This window comes from Drosophila nasuta, chromosome X (genome assembly GCF_023558535.2).
Source record: "Drosophila nasuta strain 15112-1781.00 chromosome X, ASM2355853v1, whole genome shotgun sequence".
In the NCBI taxonomy this organism is placed as follows: domain Eukaryota; kingdom Metazoa; phylum Arthropoda; class Insecta; order Diptera; family Drosophilidae; genus Drosophila; species Drosophila nasuta.
Window position 1 is genome coordinate 19,442,886 of NC_083459.1, and position 25,571 is coordinate 19,468,456.

A 25,571-nucleotide genomic window follows, 5' to 3' on the forward strand; every position below is an offset into this window, starting at 1 on the left:
TAAAACAAAAATAAAATTGATTTATTTTGATTATTTTCCCCCCACTTCGTTTATGTTCGATTGAAGTCTGTTGTTCATATATTTTTTTTTTTTTAAATACATTGCATTAATTCAAATAAATAATATATGCAGTATTTTATTGATTCGAATTACAGCCTGAATATTTATGCTTATCGCTATCGATAGACGATTGTCATCAATAAGGTTGCCAGATGGAACAAAACACAACAGACGGTTAAGTTTAAATAAACAATTGTGAGTAAATATATTTGTTAAAAAAAGACAACAAAAAAATAAAACAAACTTTTGAAGACTTAAATTACATAACGAAAGCGGAAAATTGAACGTGTTTTAAATTGACATTTCCATAACAATTCAAATTAACAAATAATAAAGAAAAGCACTTAAGCTTAAAATTAAATGTACATATAAAAAAAAGTGTGGAAAATTCAAGCTGTTTGCTGTGCGCAACATTCAAGTTGCGAAGGAACAGCCAATGAATGAAGACTGAATTATAAATTCACTTTGAACAAATGTTTCAGATTGGCACCGAAACGCAATGTAAAGTGATACAATAGCTCAACCAAGCTCAGTATGGAGAAACCCATAAAGAGGCCAAAGATGCCGCCGCAATTGGCCAAAAAGTCCGTGATGCCATACAACTCGGAACGCTTCGAGGTGATAAACTGACTCTGCTTGAAGTAGATCGACAGACGCGACATCTGGGATCCCGGATATTCGCGCATAAATTCCGTATCGCCCTCGGCGGCCAGCATCTCCTCCAGATCAAAGTTGGCCTGCGAGATTTCCGTGTTGTACACCAACGATGTGCACGCGGGCAGACAATTGCAAGCGGATTGTGCCCCACTTTGTGGCTCCTCAGTGTCGCCTCCATTTAGGAAGCGAACCCTTTGAAACTCATGGACCAACTGATCGCGTTCGGCACGTTCATAGCAATGGATCTTCTCCTCACCGCAGACGGGCATCTCGAGGCTTCGCGGCATCGAGAACTTGACGCAACCGCATTTGCTGAGCGTGAAATTCGCCAGACACTCCAGCTGGCAATTGGACTCGGAGTAGATCTTGAAGAAGCGCAACAAACGCTCGTGACTCAGAAAGCATTGACGTCGCTGCGGATGATATTCGGCAATGCCCGTCGATGTCGTTATCATATTCGGTTTGACCGCAATCAGCACCTCGCGACCCATCGGAATGCGCACAAATTGTTTCGACACCTGCGGCACATCGTCGGGGGCATGCAACAGGACCTTAAACAACAAAAAAGTTCATACTTCAAATAACGTTTCAGAAATATACACAAACACAACAAAAATGTTATAACAATACTTTAAAATTAAAGTGGAAATTTTCTATAAATGTTTTTGTTAAATTTTCTTTATATTCAATATAGTAAAAATATGTTTTATTGCCTTGTCAGAAAATACGGCGCAATTAATCTCAAAATTTAGTTAACGTAAGTTGAAATTTTAGCAAATTTATATATCATTTATTTTGCGGTTATTTTGAACTTTAACATTTTACAAAAGTTCATAACATTTCATTGCGTGAAATAAGCACGTTTCCACAGTTCTCTCTAATGAGGCAGTTAAGATCATTAAACTGGGGGTTTTTTTTTTGTCTATATAAATTATTAGATAATATTGCAAATAAATAAGATGCACGGGTCGAAGGCCCAGATTTAATACTAGATTTAATATAATAAATAAATAAGCTTCGAAAGTTTTTAAAATTTAGGAGAAATTTTCCACCGATAATCGGAACATTTTCTATTGATCGTTTACGTTAGCTTTGAAATCATATATGTAGCTTTGTTTAATAGCCACATTTTAGGTTAACAAGCTTGAGAAGTGTTGAGAGTTTACTAGACAATTGAAATTTGAAATAAACGAGCAAAAATATATAGTATACAAACTACAATTTGTGAGGGGAAAATTCTGTTATGAAATATCACTGCTTGGGGATTCTCAAATTGTTAACTACGCAATTGGGGATGGATATATATAGTATTATTAATATAGTATAGTATAGAAAAGTTTATAATTTTTTTTTTTATAGTGTGTGAAATATGCAACACTTCTCCATGATTTATGACTTGTTTACCTTCTTGTTTTAGGAATTTCTTTCTGTTCTTTATTTATTTATGTGAGCTCCCAATATATCGATTCCTACCTTGAATCCCTGCACAGGGCCCCGACACGCATAGTCCACCTCCTGCTTGAAGCTCTGCAATGCCATAAATATGCCCGATCTTGCGCCAGCGCTGAGGACACGAGCTGGAAATGTTTCCACATCGCTGCTGGCATCGTAGCCCGTCTCCAGGCTCCACGACGACTGGGTGAAATTCTCAGCAGCACTGCGATGATACTGATACGTGTTCTCGCGATAAATCTCCGTGGGAGGCAGTCCATTAAACGTATAGCAAATTCCCTCCTCGGTGAGTGTTTTGTGAAAGTATTTGTCGCACTCGTTGTAGCGACTCAGCCATCGGCAGTAGAAGAAATACCGTTCGAAGGGCGGCAACATGCGATCGAGCACCTCAAAATAATCGAATTCTTCGCCCGGTATTAAGGGTGTATCCTGTTGCAGGATTTTCGTGTTGCAGACATGCAACAATGTGCGAAATTCTTCCATTTCCTTGGCCGTAATATTCTCTGGCTTAAAGATACGTGTGGCATGCATGGCGGCCGTAAATTGATTATATAGATTGGCATACGAATTGTGATCGCCGCTCTTCTTTAACACACGTTTCGTCTCCGAACAAATGGTGACGGCGGGAAAGGGAATATTCCAAACGGGCGTCGAACGCTCGGCGAAACTCACAATCACCGGTGTTGCATCCCATTTGGTGTAGGCGTTGTTGATCAAGCGGGCACAACAATAGATGGATACCACAAATACGACCAGCCAGAAGACACGTTCCTTGATCGGTCGCTCTTTTTCACCCAGATATTGCACTCCATGTATCGAGGTGTGTTGGCAATAATCGCGATATGTTAATGTCAATCCTTTGGCAATCGAATTTTGCGACTTTTTCGCTGTCAAATCGATGCACATCTTATTGTTGCTCTCCATGTCCGTTTCCATTTCATAACTCTGGCGGCGACCCAACATTTCACAACAAAAATGAGAAAACTACACGAAAACATCAACTCTGCCAACTCAAAGTCGCCCACTGAAATGTGTCTAGAGAATTTACCGCAATTTTGCAGTTGCGCTTTGCTCTACTTTTCATTTAACCAGATACCGTGTGCAAACACATTTGAAGTACCAAACGAATTAATGATTAATGCGCATAGTTTATAAATTGTTGTAACTTATTTCCGTATTTTTCTTAACGTTTTTTTTTTCACAAATTAGTTTGGCGCGCTGTTACTTTTAGTAGTATTTTTATATTTAGAGTATTTTTCATTTGTCCATAAAATACTATCATAGTTAATGGCAAATTACTGCGCACATTTGGAATTTAAGTGTTTCGATATATTTTCTGTGATTTTTATTTACATTGAATATAAGTGTAATTATGTATATATTGTTTTTGCATTTTCGTATATTTATTTCGTAGTTATTTTCGCCCGCGCTGTGCTTAAAATTCGTATTTGTAGCAGTATTTTATGGTATTTTTGCTGTTACGCAGAGCGCATTTGACTGGGCACACAGTTTATTGATTGCTGGTCATACTGTTGTTTACATTTTGCTTGGCTTTTTTTTTCTTCATACAGTGATGTTGTGAAAATGAGGGCAACCGTGTGGTTGTTGTGCAAATTGTACAGTGCTGGTTAATAATGTGGGTCCATTGAACAGCTGTTTTCTGCAGCATACGAAATTATCGATAGCAAGAAGAGAAACAACGCAGCAGCAGCAGAAGCAGCGCAGTCCAAGAAGAGACGACAGCAGCAGCAGCAGTAGCAGCAGAGCCAATATTATGCGAAACAGAAAATCTATAAAAAAGTAGAGCAGCACCAGTTTTTGGGGCGGGGTAAGCAGCAGCCGCAGCAGCAGCAGCAGCAGGATGGAAACTCCAACTGAGAGTCCAACGGATGCTGAGCACGACAACCCAAGTGACAACAGCAGCAGCAGCAACAACAACAACAACAGCGCAACGCAATGCTGATGATGATGAAGACGACGACGATGACGAAGAGGAGGAGGAGGAGGAGGAGGACGAAACAGAAGAGCAGCAGGATGATGCCAAGGAGGATGCTTACTATGAGGCGCGCAATGGCAATGAAAGTGATGAGCTTGAAACGGCATTCCAAAGTTCGTTGACTTTGGCCAGCGGCAGTGACGTCAGAGTAAATATTTGTTGTGACGAGAGCCCACAAATTGCCATTGATGAAGCTGCGCGCGCAGTGGACAACAACGAGGCGGGTAAGTCTCGCTGGGTCGCTTGGTGTTTTCAAACATGTCGAAGCTAATTAAATTATTTCCAGCCACAGTCAGTGCAAGCTTGCCTATTAAAGATGCACTGCCGCGACCGCATCAAGCGCTGCTCTCAACAAAATCCTGCGAGACAGCTGGCGCATCGACAGCCACAGCTGGAGCAGCGGGATCAACGCTGTCGCCGTCGAGCTCCTGCAACGGCAGCATTGGCAGCGATGGCAGCTGCAGCGTTGGCGGCGGCGCACGACGCAAATCCTGGACACTGTCGCCACAAAATGGTGGCAAGCGCAAGCCCAAAACAGTTGCGACCGCCAATGGCGACAGCTTCAATCTGTGGGTGGCACGCGAATGCTTTGAAACAGTGCCCGCCGAAATGGTCGACAACCTGAGCATGGCCGAGGAGCAGCAACAGTTGCCCGACGAGCATCAGCATCAGCATCAGCAGCAGCAGCAGGACAACATTGATGTGCATGTGGACGACGACGACGATGTGGATGAGGAGGCGGCCGCTGTGGAGAGTTTGTTGGGCGCAGCGGCAGCGCTGCAGCAGCGACACCACAAACCAACGCCACAGCAACAGCAACAACAACACCAGCAGCAGCAGCAACATTTGCGTCAACCGACAGCGCATCGTCCGCTGGAGCGTTCGTGGCCGCCGCGTGTATTGGGCCGTGAGTTTAAGCTGCAGGGCGATGTGTTCAAGTTCGATATACTCGACACCGATGACGATGTGGCCAGCGGGTACAGCAACAGCAGCAGCAGCAACAACAGTTCACCGCTGCGTTTTCCCAATCCCAATCATCAGCATGCGAATGGCAGCAACAATGCTGCCGAGGCAAGTCCACCGCCGATGCGCTTCAAGCCGCTGCTGCAGAAGAAGATTGGTCCCGATAGCTACATCAATACGATTAGCACACAGAAAGTGCCAGCTGCCCACATGACCTACGAATTTCCGCCCACATTTCCGCTGCAGGAGCAGCACAATCACAGCACCAACAACAGCAGCAGCAGCTTGCCCAGCAACAGTAACGGAGGCAACGTTTTGGCCGCCCATCATTTTCCCTATTTGCGACAGCATCGTCCGCTCACACGCGCCCTGTCCAATGGCAAAGCATCTGGCGCTGCAGTTGGCAATGGCGAGGAGCATTCACCGCGTCTCCTGCTGTCACCGAAGCGTCAGCGTAGTCCGCCCTCGGGCTGCTCCACGCGCAGTGCATCGCCGTTGGATTTGAGCTTGAGTCCCGAGCAGCATTCACCCACACGTGGGCGTGGCGTGGGCGGCCTGGAGGCAGCTGGAGGAGCTGCTGCGGCTGGTGGAGCTGTTGCTGGAGCTGGTGCTGGAGTGTTGCCGCTGCCACAGACGCCGCCGGCGCCAGGCACGCCCAGTTTTCATGCACAGCGACCGCAGCAACGGCTGCTGAAGCGTGTTGGTGGCGGAGGAGGAGGAGGAGGAGGAGCTGCTGGATCTGGAGCTGGAGCGGCAGCCGGTGTTGGTTTGATTTGCCCGCCAACGCCAACGCATCATGCACGTCGTCATGCGCGTCTGCAAGCGGTCACTGCCAATGCGGCAGCGTTGAGCGAGGCCGATGCTGTCGCCGCTGCCGCAGCCGTGGACAACAATGAAATGCTGCACATAAGCAGCACTCGACTGCCCTCGATACCCGAACGCACTGCAGCAGCAGCTGCAGCGGCGGCGGCAGCAGCAGCAGCGGCAGCCGCAGGAGCAGCTGGCACAGCAGCGGGCAGCTTGGAGCACGCTGGTGCCGCGGCGGGAGCAGCAGCTGGGGGCGTGGCAGAGCCGTTGCCACCAGCGTGGGAGGCACGCATGGACAGTCATGGTCGCATCTTTTACATTGATCACACGACGCGGACGACATCGTGGCAACGCCCCGGACCGAGCACAACGGCCGTGCCGGTGGCGGGCCGAGAGCAACATCATCGCCAGCAGCTGGATCGTCGCTATCAGTCCATACGACGCACCATCACCAACGAGAATCGTTTGTCGTCGCTGCAGCCGGCGGACAATGCGCAGCTCTACAGTTTGTCTCGGGCCCAATCCTCCTCGACAGCGGCGGCGGTTGTGGCAGCTGGCGCTGGAGCTAGTGCCGCTTTAGGAGCCACTGCAGTGGGAGCGGGAGCAGGAGCAGGAGCAGCGGCAGCATCGTCGACAGCAACAGCGGGAGCAACAGCCACACAGCTTGCCATACATCCGGCGGTGTTGATGTTATGTCGTCCGGACTTCTATTCGCTGCTGCACACCAATGAGGCCGCCTTGGCCATCTACAATCGCAACGCGGCGCTGAAGCACATGGTGATGCGTATACGTCGGGATCCGCAGTGCTTTCAGCGGTATCAGTACAACAAGGATTTGGTTGCCTTGGTCAACACTTTTGCCCAGTTGACGCGTGAGTTGCCTTCGTGCTGGGAAACGAAAATGGATCAGACGGGCAAACAGTTCTTCATCGATCATCAGCATCGGAAAACGTCGTTCATGGATCCACGCCTCCCCGTCGATTGTCCCCGTGTCGTCCGCCATCGTCAGCAGCAACAGCAGCAACAACAACAACAGTTTATGCCACAACCGGATCTGGTGGATGGCAATTGTTTGTCCGCCACCAGTGGCCACATTAATTCCACCCCAAGTGGTTCCACAGCCGGCAGCAGCAACAGCAGCAGCGTCATCGCTGCTGCCTCCATTTCGGGTGTGCCGCCTTTGCCACCGCCACGCCCCTGCCGCAGCAATGTCTCAGCTGCCGCTGCCGCCGCCCACAACTGCACCACGGCCGCTGCCATTGCGTGTGCCTTGAGCTTGGGCGGAGCGGCGGGAGGAGGCGGTCCGAGTTGTAGCTCCAGCAGCAATGCGAGTGGCAGCCTCAGCGGAGCCACAGCAGCGGGGTACGAGGATGTGCCCATTGCCTACAACGAAAAGGTGAGTGAGCGAGACAAAGAGAGTGAGAGAGGGTGAGAGTGAGAGTGAGCAAGAGAAAGAGAGAGTGAGAGAGAGAGAGGGTGAGAGAGAGAGAGAGGGTGAGAGAAAGAGAGTAAGAAAGAGAGAGAGAGAAAGAGAGAGAGAGAGAGAGAGAGAGAGGGAGAAATCGAGAGATAGATAGAGATAGATAAAGATAGAGATAGAGAAAGATATAGATATAGATATAGAGATAGATATAGATATAGATATAGATATAGATATAGATATAGATATAGATATAGATATAGATATAGATATAGATATAGATATAGATATAGATATAGATATAGATATAGAGATAGAGATAGAGAGAGATCGAAAGAGAGAGAGAGAGAGTAAGAAAGAGAGAGAGAGGGAGAAATCGAGAGATAGATAGAGATATATAAAGATAAAGATAGAGATAGTTAAAGATAAAGATAGATAGATAGAGATAGAGATAGAGAGAGGGAGTGATCGAGAGAGAGAGGGTGATATAGATAGAGAGAGAGAGAGAGGGAGAGATAGAGAGAGAGAGAGAGGGAGAAATATATGGAGAGAGTGGGAGAGATAGATAGAGAGAGAGGGAGATATATGTAGAGAGAGAGGGAGATAGATAGAGATAGAGAGAGGGTGAGATTTAGAGAGAGAGAGAGAGAGAGAGAGGAGAGATAGAAATTAGAGGTGGGCGCGGGCCTGTATTTTTAGGCCCGGGCACGCACGAAAACAAACTTTCTTGAGAGGCCCGGCCCGGCCCGGCACGAAACTTATTTACACATATAAGAAAACATTATTGCCATTATAATTAACGCAATCGAAAAGCTTCCACACTTCACTCCTGCCCTTTTCATTTTGTACAAATTTTACACATTCACTTTTTGATTTACAGCGTCCTAAATTGTTTGTCGCGACATTTTTATACCCGCTACCCATAGGGTAGAAGGGTATTATAACTTTGTGCCGGCAGGAAATGTATGTAACAGATAGAAGGAGGCATCTCCGAGCCTATAAAGTATATATATTCTTGATCAGCGTCAACAGCCGAGATGATCTAGCCATGTCCGTCTGTCCGTCCGTCCGTATGAACACCTAGATCTCAGAGACTACGAGAGATAGAGCTATAATTTTTTTTCGATAGCATTTGTTATGTTTGCACGCAGATCAAGTTTGTTTCAAATTTTTGCCACGCCCAATTCCGCCCCCGCAAATCAAAAAAATCGAATTTTGGTATATACTATAATTACTGTAGTAGTTATGATTCCTGAAAATTTGGTTGCGATCAGATAAAAATTGTCGAAGTTATTAAAGAAATACTTTTGTATGGGCAAAAACGCCTACTTACTAGGCGTCTTAGTTGCTTTGGCCGACAATCTGGTATATTGTGCCGTCTATGGTATATTTTGAATACGGTACTATGTCGATATACCAAATATACCATTTAGTATATTTTTAGTATTTTAGCAGTATATTCGGTATATTTTGAAAATAATACCACAAAATATATTGCTTTTATTCAAAATTGGTGGCGGGTATCTCACTGTCGAGCACACTCGACTGCAACTTTCTTACTTGCTTATAAATATTTCTGAGAAAATCGAACAGATCGCACTAACAATCGAGCGATATATTAAACTAAACTGCAATTAAATTGAATCAAATTGCATTACATACAAGTAATTAAATATTCTAAAGAAAAATTAAAGTAAATATTCAAAAGTAAACTCTAATAGCTAATTAAGGATCTTTTTGATATGAAATTTAGCTAAAACACAGCTGACAGTTAAATTTTTAACACGCTTTATGATTAGCATAAGCAATCACTTGCTAAATATTTGACAAATCATTGAAATATTTAAATTGGTACATGGTCATTGAATTCTAAGCAATAACTACTTAATGTACAATGCTTAATTGTAACGGTTTAACGACTAATTAAATATGTCACACGTAGTTTATTGATTCATATGCAGCTCTTAGCTTTCAATTAGATATATTAATTTTTGAAAAAGAAAATTGTTATTGGTAAAGCAAATATTAGTTTCAATATGTGCCAAACTTGATCTCGCTTAACGGCATCAAGTGAGAGCTAAAAAATATAAAGTTGTAATAGATCGCCAGTATTAAGTAAAGTAAGAGTTTTTTTTAAGTTTTTAGGCATTATGTTTAGTTTTTTATAATTGGCAAAGAAATGCAGTCAACCGAATTCTTGCCACTAAATGCAATGTGGCCTTTAAGCGAATTAATATCATCAAATTACCTCTTCTTTGACAAATACATTAAAATCTCAGCAAATTTTAATTTGTTCATTCTTTTAACTAAAAGATCCAAATTTGTTGCTTTTTTTGTACATTTGTAAAAGAAAATGTTGGTATGAAATATTAATTTCTTATACTATAGGTATAATATATAAAAATTGAGTATTGAGTATCAACTAATTATATTTTGAATTCTATTTTTATGAATTTTGATTTATAATATTTTAATTTGAGATTTAGAATAACTCTTTGATTATTTACTACTCTTAATTAACTTCAACGAATGTTATTCAATTTTATAGATTTAAGATTTAGAATAGTTTTAAATGATGAGATATTGTTACTCGAATTCCTAATTAAATAACAATTGTTAATTATGAATTTGACTGGCAAAATCTAGTAAATATTTAATAATTATTAACTTAATCCTTATTAATAAACAATTCTTTCATTTTCCAGGTTATTGCCTTTCTGCGACAACCGAATATACTGGAGATACTGCGAGAGCGACAAGGACAGCACACAGTGTCGCGATCGCTGCGCGAAAAGATCAACATATTAAGGGTGGAAGGTGTTCCGGCATTGGAGCGTCTGGGTCACGACCTACAGCTGACCATACTGCTCAGGTGAGTCACAATTTCAATTGCAATTCCGATTCCGATTAGACGGACAGACAGACAGACAGACTGACAGACTGAATGCAATTTAATTTCAAGTCCGAGTCATGCACTTGGCAAAGGTTTTGGCATAAATTGATGCCATTCGTTGATGGTGCAATGGTTCTTGAGGTGTTGTTGTTGGTCCTGCTTCAGTGCACCGCATTGTAGTTAGTTCGTTGATTAGTTAGTTGGTTGGTTACTCTCTGTGTGTGCCCGCATGTGTGTTAATTGCAATTGAAAATGGCTTTGAAGGCTGCGCTTGCTGCTGTTAACTCATTTGCCAAACAAGGTTAATAGGCATCGACAACAAATTGGTTTTGGAAAACCTCCTTCTCTTCAAATTGAATCGAATGGGATCGTATCGTATCGTATCGTTCGTTTATTTACTTATTGTTTATAATTGCCTCGTCGTCGGTACTCGTTAACACTCTAACCACAAATATTGAGGAAATATTCACATGCATTTCGGTGACCTTAATCTCTGAATACAAAAACCCAAACAACTTGTCGAAAGATTAAGATTAGTCGGAGCATTGATCGCCGATCGGCAATCGGCGATCGACTATCGAGCGATTTAATTGCATTCAATTAGACAAATTATGCCGCTTGATTGCGTCCCAAAGAGGCGCACCGGCAAATGCAAGTTGGCAGCGCTCGCCGTGGGAGTGGACAGTCCCACAGCATTTTACAGCACTCCAACTTAATGATGACGTGCTGGAAGTAAATGCTCTGCTAATTGACAACAATTCTATGACTAAGGTCTCTCTGTCTCTTTCGCTTTTGCTCTCTTTTGCCAAATTTGGCATCAGTTGCAATTTCGTTTAATAAACTTAATCGGTTTCTCATGACAAATCAATTTAGTTGACAAACCAAATCAAACAAGATTATTCTCCAATTCAATTGGTTGCGATTGCGCCGAAAACCTTTAGAAAGCTCAGATATTTCTTGTTAATGTAGAAGCTAAAAGTAAGAAATTTTTTAAATATCATTAAAATTAGGATCCGAAAATTTAAATTTTTGTTTTTTTTTTTTTCAATGTTTTGAAGCATAGCTCTAGAATCACATCGAAATAAGTCCGTTTGTGTGAACAATTCATATAAAATATTCAAGTTTTATTTGAGCGATACAAATTTGTATAATAGATAAACATTATTTTTTTTAATATTTGTTTTACTCAATAATTAATATCTGAAATTAATCGTTTAGGAAAGACATTCAATATAAATTCATTACTATATCATTTTAATAGTTCGAATTATAATGAATATACCCTGTTTAAAATATAGAATAGTTTTTAATTTATATTGTATCTGTAGAGGATTTGCATTTATTGTCGATAACATCCCATTCAACATATTTGTCAGTCGAATTTATATAGTCATTTCTTCCAGTTTTTCATAATTAATAATTTAACGTAATAATTGAATTCGTTATTAACAAAATTTTTAGTTTTGAACGAGTTTGAGGATTTAACTTGCATTTGTTATCGATAACTTGCTATCGATCCTGTTGTCTGCTTAATTTTTAATCTTATTTAATTAATTTTTAGGAGATGTTTATCAATGATAAATTTATTTTACACAAAAAACAGTAACTCATCACTTCTTCGCTTTAGAAGAAGTGTCCGGCTAAGGGAGGTTTTTGCTGAGGAAGTTTACACTGTCATTTAGCATTTAACTTAAATTCCTTTCTAAACAATGAACCTAATTACAAACCGACTCAGGAATACCCTTTGCTTGTCGCAGATGTTTAGCGGTATTCCAATAATTTATAAACGTGTTAGCTTCTCCCCTCTCGACTCTAGAGTGCGGCCACGCCCACACGAAGGCGAGTGTCAAGAAGCAAGCAAAAAAAAAAGGGGCACTAAAAGTCGCCAGCCTAATCCTCAAAAAACGAATCGAAACGAAACTGATTGGGGACAATTTAACCCAAATTTCAATTTGCCAATAAACCATAATTTATTGGCCGATCTTGGCTACAGCTGCAGCTAAGCTTGCTTTTGATATTGAGGGGGTGTGGCAGCCACAAAACATCTACATCTACGTCATCTTCATCATGATGATGATCACGATGATTATTCTCTAGCATTTTTTGTTATTTTTTTTTCGTTTTTGACACAACTGAAGCGTTGACAAGCATCGGGTTTTTTATGCTTCTGTTTGGGGCTATTTGTGTTTGTTATTTGACCCATTGAAGGCGAATCTTTGCTGACTCCCTCTGCCTGGGGTTAGTTGTTCTCGTCTCGCTTGGTTTACAGTTCATTGGGTCGGTCTCTCTCTCTCTCTCGGTCTTGCGTTTTGGGGCTGCGCATGCGTCGCAGTGCACAGTGGACGCTACTGTTCTGCTTCTTTGCATTACTGTTATTGTTGTTGTTGTTGCTGCTGCATTTGGGCGTGCTAAGTGCATGGCGCACCCAGACACCGCCCCGCCCCGCTTTGCTCCGTCCGTTATTCTCTCAGTCAGCCGACTGGCAGCTGATGAGCCACAGCCTATAACCATGACCAACGCCACAATAATAACACTCGGCTTCGGTTGCGTCGTCGCCTCGCCTTGCCTCGCGTCGCCTCGCGTCGCAGTCGCTGTTGACGTCGACGTCGACGTTGACGTTGTCGTCTCATGCACAGCCCTTCGTCGATGTAATCAAAAGTGCAGCCCAACTAAATGACTCAGTTTCAGCAGTTCATTTCCTTCGCCCCTCACACTCTCCTTCTGCTCCGCCCCCCTCGCTTGATTTGTCAATGAACAGTGGTTCAAGTGATAATTATAAATTATTCATTTCAATGCGATGGCAAATTTATAAGGCAGACATATTTCATGTTGATGGAGTGTAATACACTGTAATTGTTTTATTTAAGATGTGAAGTGAACACCTCTATTAGCTGGACATTTCTCTGTTGTCAATGAACAGTGGTTCAAGTGATAATTATAAATTATTCATTTCAATGCGATGGCAAATTTATAAGGCAGACATATTTCATGTTGATGGAGTGTAATACACTGTAATTGTTTTATTTAAGATGTGAAGTGAACACCTCTATTAGCTGGACATTTCTCTGTTGTCAATGAACAGTGGTTCAAGTGATAATTATAAATGATTCATTTCAATGCGATGGCAACTTTAGAAGGCAGACATATTTCATGTTAATGGAGTGTAATACAGTGTAATTGTTTTATTTAAAATGTGAAGCAAACACCTCTATTAGCTAGACATTTCTCTAAGTATACGCTTTTTCTGTAGAGTTTGGTATAGTTTTTTTCTTTTCTTTTTGTTGTAAGAGACATTTAGTTTCAATGTGGAGGGACCAGCCAAAAGGAAATTTCATTTATACTCAAAAGTTTTGAATACCACATCAATGTTCACTAATTTATACCTTAAGATTTACTAATTTGTTCCTTTTGCTTTTCTTTGAACTTTCAAAATATTTTACAATTTTCACAACATGTTGATGTCTCCACCACACAATTAAAATATTGTGATTTTAATATATAAACAATTAAAGTTAAAAAAGAAGTTTAGCACAGCAAAGTGATAACTTCAATGCAGTTCGACTTTTCGAATTTGTTTGCACAACTGTGGCCCACTGTGCGACGTCCGTTTGGGGTTCTTGAGGTTGAGGCAGTCGCAGCCGCGCAGCAGAATTCGAATTGAGAATTTGAAGTTCGGCAAGAGTTCGTTTGATCGCTTCGCTTCGGCTGCACTTCGGCCGGTCAGCCGAAAACCGAAACAGAAACCGAAACCGAAAGCGAAGCCGAATCTGAATGCGAAGCGAGCGAGCGAGTGAGCGAAATAATGAAAACAGAAACAAATTTACAATTAAATAATTTTCTTTAGTGTTTAGTGTTTTGTGTGTTCTGCGTTCGGTGTTGTTTTATTTCGTTGATGTTGTTGTTGTCGTTGCTGTTGTTGTTGCTGTGGTGGTTCATGTTCTTGTTGTTGCCATTTCCATTTCCAATTCGAATTTCATATTTATCGGTTGGGCGCTAGACAAACGCGTCCATTCTGTGTGCGCCGCTGTCCGACTTAAGTAGTTACGTTCGATCCGATCCGATCCGATCTAATGCGACCCGATCCGATCAGCTGGCTAATAAAGCTTTCAACTCTATAATAGAAGTATTAATAATACTACAACTCGCATTTATTTAGACTCCGAGGTCATTCTCCAGTCGACAAATTTCGCGCGCGTCTCTTTAAAACTCGTCGTTAAATAAATAGAAATTGAAATTCACAAGAAACAAAAATAAAAAAAACACTAAAGAACATAAACACTAGAAGCATTGTTAGTGCATCGCGCGCCTTGCAAAACATCAATAATTGATGCTAAAATAAATATTTAATGTGCAATTAAATACAAATTCAACTGCCACTCTTTTTTTTCGTTTTTGGTTTTTTGTTGATGTCGTTTTTGTCATAAATTTGTGAAGTGAGTTTGATAAAGAATTCTGAAAATTATCAACGGCATGGTTAACCATTCAGTGCTCAAGGCTTTGGGCACCAAACAGCAACAACAACAACTTAAACTAGATTACAACAAGAAGAATTAGTGCAAATACTACAACAACAACATGGGCTTCCTTTCGAAGGCTGCCTACATCGTTTGGGCTGTGTAAGTGAAGAGAAACAACAACAAAAACTTCCCCTTCCATTCTCATTCTTTCCATCTCCCCCATTCTGTTTCGCTCTCTCTGTCTCTCTCTCTCTCTCTCTCGCTGTGCGGTTTATGTGTCAACAAATATGCACGATTATTTAACGATGACTAAAAAGCGTGTAAATTACTTGCATATGTGAAATACTGCAACAGCGACATAAAGATTAAAACTAGTATATTAAAAAATACCAGATATATTGGTAGCTATGAGTAACTCAAGAGTTATTACTAAATACTAAAATACATCTTTTGTCTTCCGCCCTTTTTCGTGTAATACATTTTTCTGAAATACTATTTTAAAATGTTTAGAAACTCTAAACATACTTAATTGCCAATTTTCATAAATAACAATGCTGTTTAAAGCTTTACTTTGACTAATTCATAATGAATACAATACTTTTGAAAAAATTCAAACTAAATAGCGACTACATTTGGCGTAATAAATTTAAAGATAATTCAGAATTTGAATAATTTTAATTACATTTCGTTTTTAAACTTTTTATCTTTGAAAATCTTTGAAATTTCTAAAAATAATGTCCAATTTAAACAAATCCAAAAATGAATATTTCCACATTTTGAGCTTATTACTAATTATCGATTAGAGTTTGTGTATATTTGTGATAAATTATCATAATCAACAAAATTTACAACATATAAATAATTGTTGCCTAAAATAGCATTTAAAAATGTTTTAAATACTTTCCACATAATTTACAATTTTACAAAATGATAATTCTAACTATTTAACTACATATTTTAAATTGAATATTTATCCATTTTCGGTTATTTATCATTCCATTCAATTATCAATTTTGTGCTATTGATTATATATTGTTTTTATAGATTATTTCACTATTGATTAATTATTTTATTAATCGACAAAAATAAGTTTGTAAACAATATTAGTTTCTATTTATTATTGATCTATTGTTTATTTATTTTATTTATCGTTATTTATAACCAATAAAATAAATTTGTGATCAAAATTAAATACTTTAGTATATTTGCTTACGAAGCGTGTTCAGTTAGATTTGAGAAAAGCTTTCTTGTTTATGTTTTTTGATACTAAATTTGATTTGTAAATACGGAACATTTGTTGAGAAGCTGTAAAAAGCTATAGAAGTCTTTCACTCTTCCTCTTTAGGTTGTTTGTTTATTTGCTGTGCTTCTAAACTGCGTACTTTGTGGAGCTACATCCTAAGATATCAGATTTCACGCATGGCACTTGTTTACTATAATCGGATTCATCCTCAATATACACATACATATATAATGAATCACTTCCCACAATAATGCTAGAAAAGCACATTTCATTCAATGCTGCGTCATTATCAGTCTCATCCAAAATGCTGGGTTTTCTTTTCTGCTCCTGATGCAGTTTTCAAATTGCAATGCAGTTTGGCAGCGGAAGCCAGAAATTTGCATGGAATGCGCGGACGGACAGAACGACGGATTGCTTAGAACACATACATACACACATACATATATAGATTTGGATTCTAGTTTGGCTCCCAGGGTTTCGGGTTAAAGGAATGTCAAGCTGTGAAGTGGAGATGATGTTTTGTTGCAACATGAGGAGGTGATGCCAATGAAATAGTTTTAGAAAAAAGAACTCGAGTGGCGTTTTTATTTTACTCAAATTACGACACAACAATGTAAAATTTGTTGTGCGCTGCTTATCGAGGCACTTGTTGTTGTTGTTGTTGTTTTAGTTGTTGCCACACATTCGAAATCGATGACAATCGATCAACTGTTGAAATAGCCTGTTGCCGGATTACCCACCCCCAAAACTCTGAACCCCTCGCCCCCCCTCCCTGTTGCACGCACTTAGTCTCTCTTCATTTTTTTTTTATAGAAGTTGCGACATCGGTTTGTTATTAAATTCGTAATAGCCAACAACGCTTGCGTTTTATCGTGCTGCTTATCAACGCTATCGTTCTTCGCTCCCTCTTTCCAACACTCTTTCTGTTGCTATCTCTCTCGCTCTTACGCTAACACTGACTGCATGGGGGTTACTGCAACACCTACGCTGCCTTACAGCTCGTAGCGCCCATTTGGACCGAAAAGCAAATCAGTCGCTTGGCTGCCTTCGCTATAAGGTTTTATATTTCGTCTAGCTGCACATATTGTTTTGTCGGCTTTTCCATTTCTATATTTTTGGTTAAATTGAATTTTACACTGTGCTAATTGAGAATCCATTAGAAGGGCCGCCTGCCAGGGTTGCCACAACAGCAACAACAACATCACCATGGGACTCTTTTCCAAGTTCAGCTACACCTACAACACCATGTGGGCCAAGTGAGTCAAGTTTGTCATCATCAAGTTTTTGTCCATCATCGGCAGTATTTCAGGAATTTTGTTTTCTTTGCAACCACAGTGGAAACTGAAAACTTTCTGCCATGAAATTAGAGCTAAAGTTTGTGAATACTTTGTAGAGAATGGCAATGCCAATAAACAAATTTGTTCGGTGTCAGTCGCAGACTCTAAAACGGAACTAAAAATTATTTCTTTTGCTGAGCATGTTAAATGATATCCCACTGTAAATAAGTTGAGTAATTTAACTTATTTCCCGATTATATTCACAGTTTTCTTAAAAGTAAACAAAAAATATTTTCTAATTAAAATATGTGTGCTTATCATTGAGTAACTTTCAATTCAAATTCTGAAATAAAAATTATATATATTATATTATTATTCCCAAGACAAATAAGTTATCTCAACTGCCTTCGATATTAAATGTTACATTCGCAGTCTCTGAACTTAAGATAAGCCATGAACTAGAAAACTTGTGGAGACCTGTTAGAATTGAAGTTCTTATCGAACCCTTTTGCTTTGCTTTACTTTGTAATGTTTCTCTGATATATAGTACTTAACATAACATATACTATATACTGCATATGTTATGCATCCGGCATGTGGCAGTTAGTTTCAGATAAAAAGAAAAAAACAAAACTTAGAAAGTAATGTGATTTCACTAACGGTTCAATAGCCCCGTATCGATAAGACTTGCTTTTGACGTTTGCACTTGAGTTGAGCTGGGGTTAAATCTGACTGAATATAAATATGTATTTGTATTTGTATTTGTATTTGTAATAAGCCCGACTCTGACATACTTTGAGGGGTTATTCATTGCTTGCTTGTTTTATTTTATTTTTGTTAACTGGAATTTTCAATGAAGTTCTCGGTTAATTGAATTGAACCGCACCCAAAAATAAATATAACGCGACCCATTGCTGTTCAAATTGCACTCAAAACTGCTGCGAACCAGAATAGAAGAAGAAGAAGAAGCAGCAGCAGCGGCAGAGGATGAGCAACACCAACAACAACAACCGTAACAACGAATCCACCACATTTCACCCCTTTTCACCACTCTCACCACTTGTGGGTGACAAAAGTCGCACGCGTTCTTTTTTGTTTTGTTCTCTTTTAATTCAAGTTAATTGCAATTTCCTGTGTGTGGCTAATAATCGCTAATAACTTGTAAGCTCGGCTCAATTTTGAAAGTAATTTGACACACAGCTCCACATTATATTTGCCGATCAGTTTCCATTCGTTGTTGTTGTGCGTTTGTTGCCAAATTTACTCTTTTTTTTATCGAGCGTTGGGCTTAATAAATATATCTATTCTATATATACGTAAATTAGTCATTTCCGTGCGCGCTGCGAAAGAGGCGTTAATTGCACTCCAAAACTGTTGTCACTACTGCACGGACACGCCCCTTGCCCCTCGCCCCTCGCCTACCTCTTTGCCCACTCCGCCCTTTTGACCACAGCGTGCCGCCGATCGCCATAATTTGCGTTATTAATTGACCAATTTTCAAATTCAAGTTGAAGGTCAAAAAGTAAGCGCGAAATATAAACAAAACATAAAAAAAAACGAGAGCTCAAAACAAATTATGAATCAGCAATTAGAATATTTCAAGTGTCAGATATCGGAGCGATAAATATCAGCGATCAACGATCAACGATTATCGACATCGGAAAAGTCTCGCCCCCAAGGTCTGTTGCGGTCTCTGCCTCAAATTCTTCCGCCTGTCCGTGTCTTTTTTTTCCGATTTGTTTTACGAAATGGAAAATCAAGGCTGCACTTTGTTGAGTGGGTTATACTTAATGCACTCGGAAAGAAAGGGCAAATAAATAAGCTGGAATTGAATGCGATAATTGAAAACAGAAAAATGAATAGGAAATAATACTGAACTTAGAATTGAATATGGAAATTGACAACAGAAGAAAAACGATAGCACTCCTAATTTATTTTTGTATTTGCTGATTAAACTACCATTTAGCGGATATATGATCCAATTTATTTTATTTAATGTGTCACGTTTTCAATTTTAAAAAGCACGTTGCACTTTTCGTGATACATGAAAAGTGTAGATAACATTCTAGAGGTCTTAACTTAACTAATTGTCTTCCAATTTTAAATTTTCAAAATGTACTTAAACAAACATTTACTAATTCTTCAAAATGTTGTCACAATAGAAAAAGCCGAAATCTATGCTCGTGCTATGTACTATATAGCAGTTAATTTACACCTTGATCCACATCGTTATCGTTGTTGTTATCAACGTTGCAAGTAGTAGGCTGCGATCAAGCTTCATATCATATTGTCAACTAATTTCATTTAAGTTTCGTGTCACATTTTTAATAAATTTCTATTTATTTTTAACTACAATCAATGCCAAACTGAAATCGTTATCGATAACAATATTTATGGCGCTACTTTGTCTAGCAAATATACTAAATATAGTATGTGCGATGTCTATTTAAATAGCTTTGACTAATGCAATAACATGCAAAGAGTATTTCTTCTTTTTTTTTTTGCTTAGGTCTCTAACAAGTTGAAAATACCCTGCAAATTTTAGCATAAACAATTTTATTGGCTGTTAGCGACTTACATGAAGTAGTATTTCTTGGATTTGTTCAGTATTTTTTGAATACTAACTGTTTATATTATATTTAGGGTATTCAGCATTGGAAATTTTAAAAAGATTTAGTCATAAATGTGGTATTATTTAACGTAGAACTTTCTTAGGCAAATATAAGTTTAAAGAAGTAGTATTTCTTCGATTTTCTTAGTATTTTTTGAATACTAACTATTTATGTTTTATTTATTTTTTGAAGACTTATTGATTATATTATATTTAGAGAAGTCAGCATTGGAAATTTAAAAAAGACTAGTCAAAACACTTTATGGGGAAATATAAGTTTAAAAAAATAGTATTTCTTCGACTTTCTTAGTATTTCTTGAATACTAACTATTTATGTTATATTTAGAGAAGTTATTGAAAATTTAAATATGATAATTTTTAACAAAACACTTTGTGGGGAAATATAGGTTTATGGAAGTAGTATTTTTTTTGATTTCCTTAGTATTTTTTGAATTCTAACTGTTTATATTATATTTAGAGAAGTCAGCATTGGAAATTTTTAAAAGACTTAGTCATAAATAGGATTATATTTAAGATAGAACTTTCTTAGGGAAATATAAGCTTAAAGAAATAGTATTTCTTAGTATTTTTTGAATACTAACTATTTATGTTATATTTAGAGAAGTCATTGAAAATTTAAAAAAGACTTTAGTCAGAAATAAGATAATTTTTAACAAAACACTTTGTGGGGAAATATAGGTTTATGGAAGTAGTATATCTTAGTATTCAGTATTTTTTGAATACTAACTATTTATGTTATATTTAGAGAAAATAGCATTAGAAATTTACAAATGACTTTAGTGAGAAATAAGATAATATGTAACTGTAGAATCTTTTTCGGGTCTCTACAATAGTTTCGCAAACTTTATATTGGCGGTATTTAGTACGATGTTAGTATTTTTAAATATTATGGTTTCTGGAAATATATTTTTTTCTCTTAAATTCAAACTAAGATTATTAGAATAATATAACTTTATCTTTTCAAACTTCAATTAACTTTTATGCTTTATGCATATTTTATTAAGATCAAATGCATCTCCTTCCATCATCAAATATTTTATAGGGTATGCATATGCTTTGATAAACCCAACGGTTTTTTTTTGGTGGAGTCAACTGCGATCTATTGCACCTGCCAAACAGCTGTTGTTTGTGCAGTTTTGTAGTTGTAGTTGTTGTAGTTAATATGGCTCATTAGTGAGTTGTCAGCTTAGCGAGCAACAGAGAGACAGCAAAGCAATCAATTGCAAGCAGTTCGGCAGCCATTGAGCATTGGCCAATGATTAATATGCCTGACGTCAGCGCATGAGTTACGAGGCAACACAACGACATCGACAACAACAACGAGTTGCGCGATATGAGTTTGCGACCACTTTTTGACAGCTTGTAATCAATTTGTGCTTACCCTTTCTCTCTCTCTCTCACTCACTCTCTTTGCAGTCTGTTCGAGCAGGAGATCATGAGCTATGTTCCTATTGAAGAGCGAAGTCCACAAGGATCCCCGGTGCTCAGTTCACGGATGCCGCAAAGGGCGCCGCCTCCATTCAGACGCGACTTTGAGGCCAAGCTGCGGAGCTTCTATCGAAAACTCGAGTCCAAGGGCTACGGTCAGGGGCCGCATAAGCTCAAGTGAGTACCAATTGTGATATACTACTATATACATATATTCATATATAAAATCAAGTCAAACTCTTAGACTGACAACGAACTAAGTTACACCTAAAAACATTCTATTTTCTATATCGTTTATGTTGTTAAAGTCTATATTTGAATAGGTTTTCTTTTCATTTAAAAAAAAAAATAATACTTTAATTATCTATCTGTATCGTTAATGTTGTTAAAGTTAAAGTTTGTTTATTTTATGTATAATTTTTTTTATTTTATGTTGTTTCATAGTTTACAGATTTTCTTTAAAATTAAAAAAAGGTTATCTTTTATTTTTTTTTGTGTTTTTGATTGTGCTTTACAATTTTTTTATTTTTGCTTAAAAGTAACAAGTTATTAAAAGTACTTTATTGAAAACATTTAAAAATAATTAAAAAAAACTCTATTTGAAACATTGAAAACTGATTTTAAAAATAATTAGTTTTTAATTTTTTGAAATAAAGTAAATCTTAAAAGATATTTTTTTATGCTTCATAACATTTACAATATATTAAAAAGTAATCACTATTTGATACATTGAAAAAAAATGTTAAAAATTTATAATTACTAATTTTTAAAACAAAAGTAAATCTTAAAACATATTTTTTATCTTAAAAATAACAAGTTTTTGAAGATATTTTAATTAAAGCAATTAAAAAATAATTTTAAAAAAAGTTTTACTATTTTATACGTTGAAAATTAATGATTATTAATTTATACTTATTCCATATACATATATATTTTTTTATTTAACAATTTTTAAAGATATATATTTTGTGTCTCTTTATAATTTTTATTGCATCGCTTAAAATAAATCTGTAGTTATAATTAAGTTTAAAGTTAAAGTCAATTATTTCACATGCTTTTCAAAAGTATCACAAAAGTTCATTTTTTATTATAGATATTTATGTATTTACTTTTTTATGTCTCATCTTGTTTTATTTTGTTAAAATTTCTAAGTAATATAATCCTTAATTTTGTATTTATCATTTTGTTTTATTTTGTTATTATTTCTAAGGACTTACTATTAATGTTGTATTTATCGTTTTGTTTTTATTTTTAAGTAATATAATCGTTAATTATGTATTAATCATTTTCTTTCATTTATTTTAGTAATAATAAGTAATATTATATTTGTGTTTTATATTTCTTGCTCAAACCTAATGACTGTAGTCTAAAATTGATAAACCTTAATCTTTTATATTAAATGAAATTATTCATAATTAAAGTATAACAAAGTATATTAAAGTATAGTTAAGTATAAAGTACATATTTTTCTTAAATGTTAATGATCAAGTTTCAACAATTTTAAACTAAAATTCTTGTATTTGAGCAATAAATATAATATATTATTAAAATAGAGACAAATTTGTAATATATTTTCTCCTCTCCTCACAGATTACACATACGTCGCAGTCATTTGCTGGAGGACGCCTTTCGTCGCATCATGTCAGCGAACAAGAAAGATCTTCAACGCGGTCGCTTGGCCGTACTTTGGGACACCGAGGAGGGACTCGACTACGGCGGACCTTCGCGTGAGTTCTTCTTTCTGCTGTCGCGGGAACTCTTCAATCCCTACTACGGACTGTTCGAGTACTCGGCCAACGATACGTACACGGTGCAAGTGTCGCCGCTGTCGGCCTTCGTGGACAATTGCCACGATTGGTTTCGCTTCAGCGGTCGTGTGCTGGGTCTGGCGCTGGTGCATCAATATCTGCTGGATGCGTTCTTCACGCGACCCTTTTACAAGGCGCTGTTGCGTCTGCCGGTGGCGCTGAGTGATCTCGAGTCGCTGGACAATGAGTTCCATCAGTCGTTGCAATGGATACGCGACAATGACATTGGCACCGGCATCGATCTCGGACTCACTTTCTGTGTCACCGAGGAGCTGCTCGGTCGCGTTGTGGAGCGTGAACTGAAGCCGGGTGGCAAGAATGTGATTGTGAATGAGAAGAACAAAAAGGAGTATCTCGAGCGGATGATCAAGTGGCGTCTGGAGCGTGGCGTCCAGGAGCAAACCGAATCGTTGGTCCGCGGCTTCTACGAAGTGGTCGATGCCAGGCTTGTCTCTGTCTTTGATGCCCGAGAACTGGAGTTGGTGATTGCGGGCACAGCTGAGATCGATACCAACGATTGGCGACTGAACACCGAGTATCGATCGGGTTATCATGACAACCATCAGGTGATTGTCTGGTTCTGGCAGGTGATCGAACGCTTCAGCAACGAGCAGCGACTGCGTCTGCTGCAGTTCGTCACGGGCACCTCGAGCATACCCTATGAGGGTTTCTCGGCGTTGCGTGGATCGACGGGACCGCGACGCTTCTGCATCGAGAAGTGGGGCAAACCGAATGCCTTGCCTCGGGCTCATACGTGCTTCAATCGTCTGGATCTGCCGCCGTATCCCACGCCCGAGTTGCTCTACGAGAAGCTGCTGCTGGCCGTCGAGGAGACGAACACCTTTGGCATTGAGTAGAGAAGCGTCGAACCGACGTATGCGTGATATTTTTTTGTTGCCAGCTGAATTTGTATTTTATTTTATTATTATTATTACCGTAGTAAGACATGTATTAGCAACAGCAGCAGCAACAGCTTCATCTTCCTGGCCAGCTCAATCGACTGTTTACACACTTTATATTTAATTTACCACATTTTTTTTTTGTGGCTGGCATTTTGCCTGGTCCTTAACATTATCGTCGTTACCTCAGAAAGCGTCGCACATCGCAGTCATTAGACATAAGACTCTCTCTCTCTCACTATCTCTATCTCTCTATCCACACATTGAACCAATGACAAAACTGCAGTCCCCAAATAGCATTTAAGGACGAACCCAAGACTCGGACTTGACACGTTCAAGTGCATTACTTAAATGAAAGCTTTCAACAGCTTTGCTATTTTCTATTCTTATTATTATAATTAACTTCTTTTTTTTTTGTTATTTCTTAACTGCCTGAAGGAACTTTGAACTCGACTCGAAATCTTTGAAAACCAAAAACTGTCATGAAAATTACAACAAAAAAAAAAAATGAAAAAAAAAACTAACAAATGAAAACGCAAGGAAAAAACCTTTTGAAAAATTCTACGCCAATACTTAAATAGCTTGTAATATCTTAGCCTTATAACGAAAAAGAAAATGAAAAACCTCTTTAGATGCATTCCATTTTGGTTCTAGAACATAATGGAAAATACGTAATATTACTTAGTTGTATTTGAGAACTAAAACTAATACTTACAACTAATACTACATTAAGTAAATTGTTTTAAAATTTACAGTGCCCGAATATATGTATGTATTTGCATCTACATAAATGTGCATATATATATATTCATATATATATATATATGCACATTCATGCAGATCGGATTAGTAGTATATTATATATACATTACGAATACAAATTGATTGAAAATGCAAAACACGAATTGGTCCAGTGCGTTGCTTTGGCTTTATTGGTTTTTCCGGCGCATACGAAAACTTATTTAATTATATATATATATACATCTACAAATATATATATATATGAAAAAATACAAATTATTTAAATATAATAGCTAACAATGAACAAAACAAAAAATACAAAAAAAAAAGAATACCAAATCGAAAATGACGACAAATTTTATGATCGACAGCAACTACTAAATGGTGATTTGTTTACATGTAGTTTTGCATTAGTTAAGCAAGAATGAAATGAAAAGACATAGACAAAGACAAAGACGGACAGAATGAACGAAACAGAGATAGCGCGAAGGCTAATGCAAGAAAGATATATAGAGAAACGCTTTTTTGAACTATGTATATTGATAAATGAGAATGTTTTATTGAATTATTAATGTGCGTGTATTTATTGAATAAATTAACTATAATAAAACAATTAATAAATGTGAGCCTTTTACTTCAAAAGCTAAACGATTGTGTTTTATTCTTAGATAAACCCAAATTTTTTTTAGTGCCGATCGATAAAGTTAATATTTGCGATCCTAGCAATATGTCGAAAAAAAAAGCCAAAAATTTAAAAAATCCACTGTATCTCGGTCATTTCAAGGACGATCGGTATGTCCTTTCTCGCAAGGACCGCTTTCATAAAGACAAACCGATTT

General features: G+C 38.2%; 2 protein-coding genes across 4 annotated transcripts; one reads left to right on the plus strand and one right to left on the minus strand.

Annotated features, from left to right (window-relative positions):
- Positions 1-150: 150 nt before the first annotated feature.
- On the minus strand, positions 151-3,391 carry LOC132797218 (pickpocket protein 28). The gene is made up of 2 exons (XM_060808816.1): positions 2,191-3,391; positions 151-1,268 (listed from the first exon to the last, which is right to left on the minus strand). Exons 1-2 carry the CDS (start codon positions 3,130-3,132, stop codon positions 513-515), a joined length of 1,698 nt encoding a protein of 565 aa, XP_060664799.1. The 5' UTR covers positions 3,133-3,391; the 3' UTR covers positions 151-512.
- Positions 3,392-3,709: 318 nt separating this feature from the next.
- Positions 3,710-25,380, plus strand: LOC132797217 (E3 ubiquitin-protein ligase HECW2). Of its 3 annotated transcripts, XM_060808812.1 has the most exons (5): positions 3,710-4,389; positions 4,452-7,330; positions 10,060-10,226; positions 21,273-21,461; positions 22,875-25,380. In XM_060808812.1, exons 1-5 carry the CDS (start codon positions 4,059-4,061, stop codon positions 23,947-23,949), a joined length of 4,641 nt encoding a protein of 1,546 aa, XP_060664795.1. In that variant the 5' UTR covers positions 3,710-4,058; the 3' UTR covers positions 23,950-25,380. The 3 variants fall into 3 exon arrangements, with proteins under 3 accessions (XP_060664795.1, XP_060664798.1, XP_060664797.1); XM_060808815.1 differs by lacking the exons at positions 3,710-4,389; positions 4,452-7,330; positions 10,060-10,226 and adding an exon at positions 14,142-14,863; XM_060808814.1 differs by lacking the exons at positions 3,710-4,389; positions 4,452-7,330; positions 10,060-10,226 and adding an exon at positions 17,061-17,203.
- Positions 25,381-25,571: the final 191 nt, after the last annotated feature.

Coding starts and splice junctions, on each gene's coding strand:
- LOC132797217 (XM_060808812.1), top strand. CDS start 4,059: ATGCTGAGCACGACAACCCAAGTGACAACAGCAGCAGCAGCAACAACA. Junction 4,390..4,451: donor AGTGGACAACAACGAGGCGG/GTAAGTCTCGCT, acceptor AATTATTTCCAG/CCACAGTCAGTGCAAGCTTG. Junction 10,227..21,272: donor CAGCTGACCATACTGCTCAG/GTGAGTCACAAT, acceptor CTCTCTTTGCAG/TCTGTTCGAGCAGGAGATCA.
- LOC132797218 (XM_060808816.1), bottom strand. CDS start 3,132: ATGTTGGGTCGCCGCCAGAGTTATGAAATGGAAACGGACATGGAGAGC. Junction 1,269..2,190: donor GCCCTGTGCAGGGATTCAAG/GTAGGAATCGAT, acceptor TTGTTGTTTAAG/GTCCTGTTGCATGCCCCCGA.